Source organism: Hylobates moloch, unplaced genomic scaffold (genome assembly GCF_009828535.3).
Source record: "Hylobates moloch isolate HMO894 unplaced genomic scaffold, HMol_V3 SCAFFOLD_1, whole genome shotgun sequence".
Lineage (NCBI taxonomy): Eukaryota > Metazoa > Chordata > Mammalia > Primates > Hylobatidae > Hylobates > Hylobates moloch.
In genome coordinates this window covers 26,622,954-26,635,078 of record NW_026652276.1, presented here as the reverse complement: position 1 = coordinate 26,635,078, position 12,125 = coordinate 26,622,954, and the positions used below count along the sequence as shown (strand labels likewise).

Here is a 12,125-nt window from a genome sequence, read left to right as displayed (position 1 = left end):
TACTTACAATGAAATCTTTTGTACATAAATTAAATGAAAAATTTGAGGGAAGTGGAGAGATTAACTTTAACTTTTAAAATTTGTATTTTAGATGGACCAGTCTTACAAACCAGGTGAAAATGAAGTTCGAACTCTCTTTGGTCTTCATTTAAGCCAGAAGAGAAATAATGGTGTCGTCGACAAGTCATTATTTAGCAATGTTGTTACCAAGAATAAAGATGTAAGTTGGGAAGTATCTGAACTGACTGCTAGTAACTTCCATTGGTCTGTTTTCAATACTTAATGAGCTTTACATTTATTAAGGTCTGGATTTAGAACTGGTCTATATGCACACAGCTAGCTAGCTTATCTCTGAGTCGTCAAATAAGCTTTGGAGTTTTAAGAAATGAATCAAAGGCCATGTTAGAAGCTTCTGTGTGTATGTACATACTAGAGATATGTAGCTTTAATCGTACATAAATGGGATCATGTCTTCCATAATCTGGCTCCTGTAACTTGCCTTTTTTCCATGTACTAGGCTACAAATGTGTTTTTATATCAATAAATACAGATGCTGGGTGCAGTAGCTGACATCTGTAATCCAAACACTTTGGTAGGCCAAGGGGCAGATCTCTTGAGCTCAGGAGTTTAAGACCAGCCTGGCCAATGTAGTGAAACCTTGTCTCTAGAAAAAGTACAAAAATTAGCCTGGTGTGGTAGCTGCGCCTGTAGGTCCAGCTGCTTGAGAGGCTGAGGTGAGAGGGTTGCATGAGCCTGGGAGATCGAGGCTGCAGTGAACCGTGTTTGTGCCACTGCACTCCAGTCTGGGTGACAGAACAAGAGCCTATCTCAAAAGTAAATGCATATTCATATCTTTATCTGAAAGTCCATGTGGCGATCAGTCCATGTGTACATGTGTAGATGTACTACAATGGATATTTATTTTTCTTATTTTTACTTTGATTTATTTATCTTTTTATTTTATTTTTTTTTGAGACAGAGTCTCGCTCTGTCACCCAGGCTGGAGTACAGTGGTGCGATCTCAGGTCACTGCAAACTCTGCCTCCCAGGTTCACACCATTCTCCTGCTTCAGCCTCCCGAGTAGCTGGGACTACAGGCGCCCACCACAACGCCTGGCTAATTTTTTTTGTATTTTTAGTAGAGACGGGGTTTCACTGTGTTAGCCAGGATGGTCTCGATCTCCTGACCTCGTGATCTGCCCACCTCGGCATCCCAAAGTGCTGGGATTACAGGCGTGAGCCACCATGCCCGGCCTTTATTATTTTTTTTAAGAGGCTTTTGAATGTTTTTATCCCTTTGAAGCTCGCTGTGTTTGAATGTTTTTATTCCTTTGAAGCTCGCTCTGTTGCCCAGGCTGGAGTGCGGTGGTGCGGTTATAGCTCACTGCAACGTGGATCTTCTGATGGATATTTAGATTGCTTACATTTTCAGTGCTGTGAGCAATGTTTTTATATAGACAAGTTTTTGGACTTGTGCTCTTTGTTATCTTGTAGTAGGGACACGTTCCTAGGATAATAACGGTGATTTTTGTGTTTTGGATATATTATCTCATTTAACACTTAGGTCACTCTACAGGGGTGACTACCATTGTGTCGATTGTGAAGATCACAAAATTGTACCATAGAGGACAGTTAAGAAATTTGACCGGAGTTACACAATAAAGAATGGACAAGCTGACATTTATTTTCTGGAGTATCTTAATTGGGCCTTCAGTTTGAAGGATGCTTTTCCTAGGTCTAAAGTAGGCTGTGCTTGTTTTTCAGTACTTTGCAGGAATCATTCCATTGCTTTCTGGTCTGTCTGGCTGATAGCCTGGAATTTTTTATTGAGTGCTAGGCATTGGGTATGAAAAAACTGTAGCGATATTTTGAGGGCTGGATGGTGTTATTTTTCTCTCCAGAGTTGACTTGTCCTTCTTTTGGGCAGGTAAGGTGTAGGAGATATCTTCATTCTGTCAGGAATTGTTGAGCTTCCTGAAGGCTAAATAGGAATTTAGCCCTCAGTCTTTGTGAGGACTGGTCTGTTTATGGTTCATTCCTGCCCCTGAATCCCTAAGTATCTGCTGCTGTACACTGAACTCGGCTTTTGTCCCTTAGTCCTCTAAGACTGCCAAAAGTTGTGCTCAGCCAATTTACCTTTAGTTTATTGCGTGCAACTTGGAAAATGCCTTGAGGAGAAAAGCATAGACTGTCAGGCCCATTTCTTCCTGCTTCCATTTTCTCTGGGATGTTCGTCTGTTAGTACTTGCCGTCTGTCCGCTCTGCTCAGCTTTTCTGTTTGTTACTAAAGGAGGATTGGTCTCTGAACAAGCTATTTGCTATAACAGAAGAAGATGAGGGGCTGCAGCTTGCTCCCAGGTCTGAATCCTGAGGCCTTTGCAGTAGAATTCTTGGAAATAAGCCTTAAAATCTTTATCCAGAGAGCTCTGTCTGTTGATAAGCATACGATGATTAACATATCTTTTTTGTTTGTTGATTTAATGGATATTCTTTGATTTCTATCTTTGACAATTAATGGTGTCCTGAAGTAAAGAAACATGTAGGCATTATACATAGAAATATCTTTCAGCCCTTTGGAATCCACTCTGGTTGGTTCATGTACTTTGAAAAATACTGAACGGATATTGACCTAGATTCCATGGTACCATGTTGAGAATTGTGCCCAGCTACTGAGAGTCTTTTTTCTAAGGTTTGTAGATATTGGATTCATTAATAATTTAGTGATCTTGAATAGGTTTTGTGCCTCCGGATATTTTTTATGAGTGGTAGGTATGATCTTAATCGTTTATCTAAACTCTCTCCTTGCTTCATGTGAATTCTTAGTAGAAATCTGGAAACTTAAGGATGAGGGAATGATAGGTTTATTCTCCTTTCTGTTTCACCCCTGTCTTTTTAAGTGGATTTTTGTTAACATTCCGGCCTCAGAATTATTAGGTCTGGAACCATTTCAGTCCTGAGAGAGCCAGACAGGTGGACAAAATGTTTATTAATACTGAACATGTTTGAATTATTTCCTCTTCTCCCATTTTTCTTGAATAGTGCTTTAATTGTGTTAACTATTTGTAGCATGTTTCTAAGACTGGATTCCCTTACTCCCAGTCCACTGGCATTTCTCGTATTCCTTGATCCCAACCCAGGATGCCAAGTGATTAGTTTCTGATCACGCTGCTATGAAGAAATTCCTGAGACTGGGCAATTTATAAAGAAAAGAGGTTTAATTGACTCACAGTTCCACACGGTTGGGGAGGCCTCAGGAATCTTATAATCGTGGCAGAAGGCACCTCTTCACAGGGCGGCAGGAGAGGGAATGAGTGCAAGCAAGAGAAATGCCAGGCGCTTACTGTCAGATCTCATGAGACTCACTCATCATCATGAGAACTACATGGGGGAAACTGCCTCCATGATCCAGTTACCGCCACCTAGTCCCAGCCGTTGACACATGGGGATTATTATAATTCAGGGTGAGATTTAGGTGGGGACACAGCCAAACCATATCACCAAGATTATCTTTGAAGGTCTAGACATCTATGAAACTGGCTTTTGCTACTAAGTTTTCTGGGAACCAAAGGAATCAGATTTATAGTTGGTGACTCAAATAGCAGATAAAAGATACATAACATTAATAATACCTTACAGTAATAAATTCTTAGGAAATCCTAATAGCTTTTTTAAATTAAACTTTTAATTTTGAGATAAAAGTTGTAGATTCACATACAGTTGTAAGAGTTCCCATGTAACCGTTACCCTATTTCTCCTAATGCTAGCATTTGTCACACTACAGTACAATTCCACAACCATGCCATTGACATTGATAACAGTTAAAGACACAGGGCATTTCCAACACCGCAGTGATCCCTCATGTTCTTCTGTAGCCAGGCTCACTTGATACTGCTTCCACCCTCTCCTTACGCTTGGGCAACCACAAATCTGTTTTTCCTTTCTGTAATTTTCACTCATCATGCATTCATGTACAGTTTGTGTGTGTGTGTGTGTGTGTGAGAACATAAGGTTTTTGTTTTTTGGGGAAACAGGGTCTAACTCTGTTGTCCAGGCTAGAGTGCAGTGGTGCGATCTTGGCTCACTGCAATCTCCGCCTCCTGGGTTCAATGATTCTCCTGCCTCAGCCTCCCAAGGAGTGGGATTACAGGCATGCGCCACCACACCTGCCTAATCTTTGTATTTTCAGTAGAGATGGGGTTTCACCATGTTGGTCAGGCTGGCCTGGAACTCCTGACCTCAGGTGGTCCACCTGCCTTGGCCTCACAAAGTGCTAGGATTACAGGCATGAGCCACTGTGCCCAGCCTAAACATAAGTTTTTATTTCTCTTTGATAAATGCCCAGGGTTGTTAACTGCTTTGTGGTGTGGTAGTTGCATGTTTAGTTTACTAAGAAACTGCTGAATTGTTTTCCAGAGTGGCTTGTACCATTTTGTATTCCCACCAGCAGTGGGTGAGTGATCCAGTGTCTCTGCATCCTTACTAGCTTTTGGTATTGCCACTTTTTTTTTTTTTTAAGACATTCTGATAGGTATGTAGCAATATCTCACTGATTTTAATTTGCATAAATGCTCATTATGTTGAACATTTTTTTGTGTACTTATTTGCTACCTGTGTATCCTTTTTGGTGAAATGTCTCTATGTCTTTTGTCCATTTTCTAATTAAATTTTTGATTATTACTGAGTTTTTTTGTTTTGTTTTGTTCTGAGATGAAGTCTCGCTCTGTCACCTAGACTGGAGTGCAGTGGCACGATCTTGTCTCACTGCAGCCTCCACCTCCAGGGTTCAAGTGATTCTCCTGTGTTAGCTTCCCGAGTAGCTGGGATTACAGGAATGCGCCACCACACCTGGCTAATTTTTATATTTTAATAGAGATGGGGTTTCACCATGTTGGCCAGGCTGGCCTGGAACTCCTGACCTCAGGTGGTCCACCCGCCTTGGCCTCCCAAAGTGCTGGGATTACAGGCGTGAGCCACTGCGCCTGGCCTGTTACTGAATTTTTAAAGTTTTTTTATGTTTTATGTGCTAGTTTGTTGTTGGAGATTAGTTTTGTTAATTTTCTCCTAGTCTGTAGCTTGTCTTTTCATCCTCTTTAACGAGGAATCTTTTACAGAGTAAAAGTTCTTAATTTTACTTAAGTCAAATTTATCAACTTATCCTTTGGCTGTAGCGAATGTCCTCTGTCCACTTAGCATACAGATGTGGACTATCATCCTTCTTTTCCATTTGTATTCGTGCCTTATACTAAAGATAGTGATATTTTTGGGTGTTATTCTTGTTCTGTTTGGACCGGTAATTCCTAATGGTTTTTGAACAGTTTCTACTTAAATTATTCTAAACAAAGGAGAAAATGATCCTAATTTGATTTTTCCAAACAGTCTTGGCTATCTGTGTGCATCATAATGATTTGTGATGTCTGTGAAACAATTCTCCGCATTGGTTCTGAACATAAATTTTACTATGTCTCCAGATATTTAAAAGTACTCTGCTCAAGAAAATACTGTTTGTCAGTTTTGGAATGGATATGTTAGTTCTTACCTCGTGTGATATAAAAAGGCTTAATCCACGATTGCTGCAAAATAACATTAGTTTGTGTCTATGGATGCATTGTGCTAAGTTCCACCACAAATGTGTTAAATATTTAAGTAAATCATGGTAGTGTGTAGGAGAACAGTTAATTTCCCTCTGTCATTTGAGTGGTATAACTATGTTGTAGGTCTTTCACATTAAATAGAACTAAGAAGCTTAAAGTTGGCCAGGTGTGGTGGCTTACACCTGTTGTAATTGTGGCACTCTGGGAGGCCGAGGCACGTAGATGACTTGAGCTCAGGAGTTCAAGACTGGCCTGGCCAACACGGTGAAACCCCATCTCTACTAAAAATACAAAAATTAGTCAGGCATGGTGGTGTGCGCCTCTAATTGAAGCTTGAGAATCTCTTGCACCCGGGAGGTGGAGGTTACAGTGAGCCGAGATTGTGCCGTTGGAGATTGTCCCATTGTGCCTGGGAGACAGAGTGAGACTCTGACTCAAAAAAACCGCAAAAAATAATATTTAAAAAAAGACGCTTAAAGTTAAATGAGTTTAAAAGGCCCCATGCGATTTACCATTGTGTATGTGTTTCAGTTGCCAGAGTCTGCCCTCCGAGACCTCATCGTAGCCACCATTGCTGTCAAGTACACTCAGTCTAACTCTGTGTGCTACGCCAAGAACGGGCAGGTAAGTGGGCTGTTGGACTTGCCTTCGGGGGACTGTTGTTTTACGAAATGATATGTAAACATCCGTCTGCCTTAGATATTGGACAGCTTGAAAGGGAATATTTGCCAAATGTTTCTCTTTTGTGTTTGTCAGTGTTTCCTCAGTATCCTGGTGGGCTGTTAAAACTAATGATGATCAGAAAATATCTTTGGAACCAGGCACTCAGATTAGTTGTGCCACTTCTTGCCTTGAGTAGGTTGACACATTTTGGATTAGTGAGACTCTAACAGCTGTTACAAAACTGGATTATTTACTCTCCTTTTCCCCCATTGGTATTATTTCCAGGGAAGAGGAGGTAAGTTACAGTACTGCCACCCGCCAGCCTATATTTTCGAGCCTGCAGGGTGTTTTCACATTATTTCTTACGTTGTCTTATCAAGAATCTGCTGAGTAGAAAGACTGTTAGACTAGGAGTTAACCTCATCTTTAAAAAATCAGGTTTATTGAGGCATAATTTGTATACAGTAGAATTCATCTTTTTAAATGTACAGTTTGACCAGTTTTCACAAATTTCACAGTATGTGACCGCTGCCACAATTAAATACTGAACATTTCTTACTGTGTGATGTTAAGCAAGATATTGAACTTCTTTCCTAGTGTCCCGAGCCTCAAAATACAAGATTGAGCTGGTTCATCTCTGAGGTCTCTGCTAGCCTTTTCTTCACACGGTGTCCTGAGCTTATCTCTTGGCATTTGTTAAATTATTTAGCCCACAAGTGACAGGGAGGCGGGTGGATATGAATTAGCTTATGGCCTGGAAGACCCCAGATTGCCAGTCTCTGTAGTAACAAACTCCTGGGAGATTGTGTCTACTGGCGTCATGTTCTAAAAAGTTCTGTAAGTCCGTGTAGAATGAGTGCTTCATTCCTGATGTTGAGGAGGAGGCGGCTGCACAGATATTTGTGGTCTCTTTTATTCTCTTGTAGCTGTGTGCGGAGTTGCCAGCAGCTGTGCTCAGAAAGAGATGGACTGTTGGACAGACAGCTTAGGGGCTGTTCATTATAAGAACTAAAACCAGAAAACACACCTGTGCATTTAAGTCCTTGGTGCTTAGAATTCAACCCATAGAAATAGAGGAAGGAAGGAAGAACATTTGTACCTGGTGGAATTGTTTCTACTTTTAGCTACCCATGTCAGATCCTTACCTCAATTTCTGAGAGTTGATATTTTAACTGTAATTTGTACACTGGGGCAAACAAAGACTTTCAAGTAACCATAGTTATTTTTGTGGTCATTAGTTTTATTTATTTATTTTTTATAGAGACAGGGTCTTGCTCTGTTGCCCAGGCCAGAGAACAGTGACATGATTATAGCTCACTGTAGCCTTCGACTCCTGGCCTCAAGCGGTCCTACCGCTTCAGCCTCCTGAGTAGCTGGGACTACAGGTGTGCGCCACTACCCTTAGCTATTTTTTTATTCTTATTTTTTGTAGAGATGAGATGTTGCCATCTTGCCCAGGCTGGTCTCCTGACCTCAAGCAATCCTTCTGTCCTGGCCTCCCAAAGTGCTGAGATGACAGGCATGAGCCAGTGCACCCAGCATTGGTCATTTATTTTAACTTTTTTTTTTTTTTTTGCCCTCAAACCATCAATTTTATTGAATTCTAGAATATTAATAGTCATACGTCACATATCACTGAAGAGGTGTGAATAGTAGTTATAAACCTCTTACCCCACCCTTTTTAATGACTTAAAAATTATTTATATTTCTCTTATTTTGGCCTGATATGTTCTTCCACAAAACTAATAAATAGGTTTTGGAGAATGTGCACAAAAGGTCCTTTTGAGAAGAAAGTGTCGTTGGAAGAGGTGTTCACTTTGATGTCTGTGTTCCTCAGGTTATCGGCATTGGAGCAGGACAGCAGTCTCGTATACACTGCACTCGCCTTGCAGGAGATAAGGCAAACTATTGGTGGCTTAGACACCATCCACAAGTGCTTTCGATGAAGTTTAAAACAGGAGTGAAGAGAGCAGAAATCTCCAATGCCATCGATCAATATGTGACTGGAACCATTGGCGAGGTGAAAGACTTGGCATTGGGTTCTGGGCTGTGTTAATATTCATTTCATCCCTGTTATTATGTGTAACAGATTTTGGCTTCATCACCACACAGAGGAAAAGATGCTTTCCTTGAAATTCTATGTTATCTAAAATTGATCATTGAAACTTCTTACACATTTCTCATGTTCTTCTGTCTCATGTAACTTTCTTCATTGTTTTTGACCCCTTTCTGAAACCACAGACTTCTGTTTTTTTAAGTTGCAGCCTTGGTGTAGGTTTGTATATTTGTACTTCCCCTGTAGATTATAAGCTTTTGATGACAAGGACTGCTTTTCACCTACGTTGAGGTGCCTGCCACCATGTCAGGCACGGTGCTTGCTGTCCGACGGGTCTATATTCAACATTAAATACAAATTGCCTGACGGCAGGTAACCCTGGGGTCTTCTCCCACCACATTTTCTACATGTGCCATTAATAACTTGATATATTTTGTTACATTTCATGTTCTTCTGTTTGAAGAAGGTATGTAGGAACATTACAGTCGCAAACGTTAGGTAGGTAGCCTGCCAGAAGAAAAGATCTAGCCCGGTTTCTGGATATATTGCGTGCCTAACAAAATGCTGGATGGAAAACAGAAGCCTGCTAATCAAATACTAGATGGTCTTCTGAAGAGCCAATTGACTACCCTCAGTTTTTTATTCAGGAGCAGGAATCAACATAAGTGTCATTGAAGAGTGAGGCTGCAGAATGTAACTGAAGTCCTTAAGATATCTTTTTTTTTTTTACTTTGATACTTGGATTTTTCTTTTTGATACTACCAGTCAACCCCTGCTACTAGTCCTGAAAGAGTCCCGGAAGTGAACAAGAGTAAAAGTATGTCAAAGCTAAAACATCACCCAAGATAGAAGCACCTTGTAAAATATGATTAACTGTCTGTTTGTGCCACTATGACACAATACTGCAGGCTGGGTAACTTATAAACCATAGACATTTATTTTTCATAGTTCTAGAGGCTGTGAAGTCCCAGATCAAGGTACTGGTGGGCTGAGAGTCTGGGGAGGCCTACCCTCTGCTTCCAAGATGGCACAGCCCTCTCTGGAAAGGACAAACACTGTGTCCTTACTTCACAGAAGGGCCATACTTCCCCTGAAGCCCTTTTATAAGTCTGTAATCCATTCATGAGGGCCCCACCCTCATCACCTAATAACCTTCTAAAGACCTTACTTCTTAATACTGTTGCATTCGGGATTAAGTTTCAACATGAATTTTGGAGTGGATACACACACTCAAAACATAGCAAATATTATGAATTGTGTTTTGTCTACAGCTGCTTTTATGTTTAGAATAATTTTTGTATAAATGTAGTTATAGAACATTCATCCTCATCTCTTTCCTAGATTGGATATAGAGGGTTTTTTTGAAAACCCTTGGAACACAATTTTTTATTTGCTTTCTTTGCTACAGTAGTACCAAAGCAGTAGATTTAAATTAGACAGTAGTCTAATAGACATAAAGTAGTAGATACGAAGTAGATTTAAATTAGAGATTTTAAAACAGTGTATTTTTATGTAAGTAGCTTAGCCAAAAATAAAAAAAATTACATATGTACTTGGAATAAACTGATTTAGAAAGCAAAATGGTATTATCTTTATTTGGTAAACTTAGAATCACTTTTTTTCCTTAATGAAAATATTTCTAAAAGCATCAAAGAGATTCTAGATATTTGAACTTCCATGTAAATAATGGTAATTATTTACAATCAAGAAATCCTGGCCGGGCGCGGTGGCTCATGCCTGTAATCCCAGCACTTTGGGAGGCCAAGGTGAGTGGATCACGAGGTCAAGAGATTGAGACCCTCCTGGCCAACATGGTGAAACTCTGTCTCCAAAAATACAAAAATTAGCTGGGTGTGGTGGTGTGCACTTGTAGTCCCAGGTACTTGGGAGTCTGAGGCAGGAGAATTGCTTGAACCCGGGAGGTGGAGGTTGCAGTGAGCCGAGATCACACCACTGCACTCCAGCCTGTTGACAGTGCAAAACTCCGTCTAAAAATAATAATAATAAAAATAAGTCCTAAGAAAAATGCCCAGGTGCTTTCTGGCATGGTGATTTGCACCACATAGAACTAAAGATGATGTCAGACCAAGCTTCTTCCTTTCTCTCTCCCCGCATAGGATGAAGATTTGATAAAGTGGAAGGCACTGTTTGAGGAAGTCCCTGAGTTACTCACTGAGGCAGAGAAGAAAGAATGGGTTGAGAAACTGACTGAAGTTTCTATCAGCTCTGATGCCTTCTTCCCTTTCCGAGATAATGTAGACAGAGCTAAAAGGGTAAGTATGGAATTGGGTGCATTTGCCTAGAGTTGAGCATTATGTAGAAACTGTTTCAGAAATCCTGCTTTTGATCTTTAAAAGGTGTGGCAAAGTGATACAGATCAGTAATATTCAGAGAACCATTTGACTTCTCCATTGGGTGGATGGAGAACCCAAATCCTGTTATTTTGCCTTTTTGACTGAGTGTATCTTTGTTAGCGTATGCTTTTTAGAGGGGATTTTGAGTTTTGCAGGTTTTTACATAAAATCGCGTTTTGAAAATCAATATACTTCCCCCAGAGTGGTGTGGCGTACATTGCGGCTCCCTCCGGTTCTGCTGCTGACAAAGTTGTGATTGAGGCCTGCGACGAACTGGGAATCATCCTTGCTCATACGAACCTTCGGCTCTTCCACCACTGATTTTATCACACACTGTTTTTTGGCTTGCTTATGTGTAGGTAAACAGTCACGCCTGAAACTTTGAGAATAACTTTAAAAAAAAATAAAACAGTGTCTCTTAATCACTGGATCCATAGTTTTTGGTAGTTGTGTTTTATGTTAAAGATGCAGGCTCTTTGAACTGACACATGACACATAAATGAGGAATTCCAGAGCACCCCTGCCTGCCAGAGCTCAGCCCATCCCACAGCACTGCCCGTGTGAAACATAAACATTACCAGGAACCAAACGAGCTGAGCAGCCAGAGGACATGGCACAAGTCACTGTGTATAGGCCACGCTTAAGGACTGGGAGTTACACCCATCTTAAAGGTGTGGAGTATTGATGTAAATTACCTAGAATTCTTCTGCATGGGAGTTGTATATTAAAGCTCCATGTTTCCTCCCAGGGGAGTCTTCTCATGCCATTTTTTTGTTTGTTTTTCATTTTTTTAATTTATTTTTTTGAGATGGAGTCTCAAAAAAATAGTTCTGTCACTCAGGCTAGAGTCAGTGGCACGATCTCGGCTCACTGCAATCTCTGCCTCCTGGGTTCAAGCGATTCTCCTGCCTCAGCCTCCCGAGTAGCTGGGACTATAGGCGTGCGCCACCATGCCTGGCTAATTTTTGTATTTAGTAGAGACGGGGTTTCACCATGTTGGTCAGGCTGGTCTCGAACTCCTGACCTCATGATCCACCCGCCTTGGCCCCCCAAAGTGCTGGGATTACAGGCGTGAGCCACCGTGCCCGGCCCTCATGCCATTTATTTATTTATTTTTTATTTATTTATTTTTTTTTTGAGATAGAGTCTCGCTCTGTGGCCCAGGCTGGAGTGCAGTGGCGCAATCTCAGCTCACTGCAAGCTCCGCCTCCCGGGTTCAAGCAATTCTCCTGCCTCAGCCTCTCCGAGTAGCTGGGACTACAGGCGCCCGCCACCACGCCCGGCTAATTTTTTTGTATTTTTAGTAGAGACGGGGTTTCACCGTGGTCTCGATCTCCTGACCTGGTGATCCGCCCGCCTCGGCCTCCCAAAGTGCTGGGATTACAAGCGTGAGCCACTGCGCCCGGCCTCATGCCATTTATTTTTAATCACACTTCTGAGAAGCTTGGTTGTCTACTTTCC

At 41.2% G+C, this 12,125-nt stretch overlaps 1 protein-coding gene across 2 annotated transcripts in view; it reads left to right on the top strand.

Annotated features, from left to right (window-relative positions):
* Positions 1 to 12,125, top strand: part of ATIC (5-aminoimidazole-4-carboxamide ribonucleotide formyltransferase/IMP cyclohydrolase) — a 45,912-nt gene that overhangs the window by 27,578 nt on the left and 6,209 nt on the right. Inside the window, exons 12-16 of one of the 2 annotated variants that reach the window (XM_032754623.2) lie at positions 92 to 220; positions 6,123 to 6,215; positions 8,092 to 8,274; positions 10,428 to 10,583; positions 10,866 to 11,100. In XM_032754623.2, the coding sequence (XP_032610514.1) occupies positions 92 to 220; positions 6,123 to 6,215; positions 8,092 to 8,274; positions 10,428 to 10,583; positions 10,866 to 10,985 (681 nt within the window). In that variant the 3' untranslated portion in view covers positions 10,986 to 11,100. Of the gene's footprint in view, positions 1 to 91; positions 221 to 6,122; positions 6,216 to 8,091; positions 8,275 to 10,427; positions 10,584 to 10,865; positions 11,101 to 12,125 lie in introns of those variants that run through there. The other variant, XM_058438692.1, reaches the window with a different exon arrangement.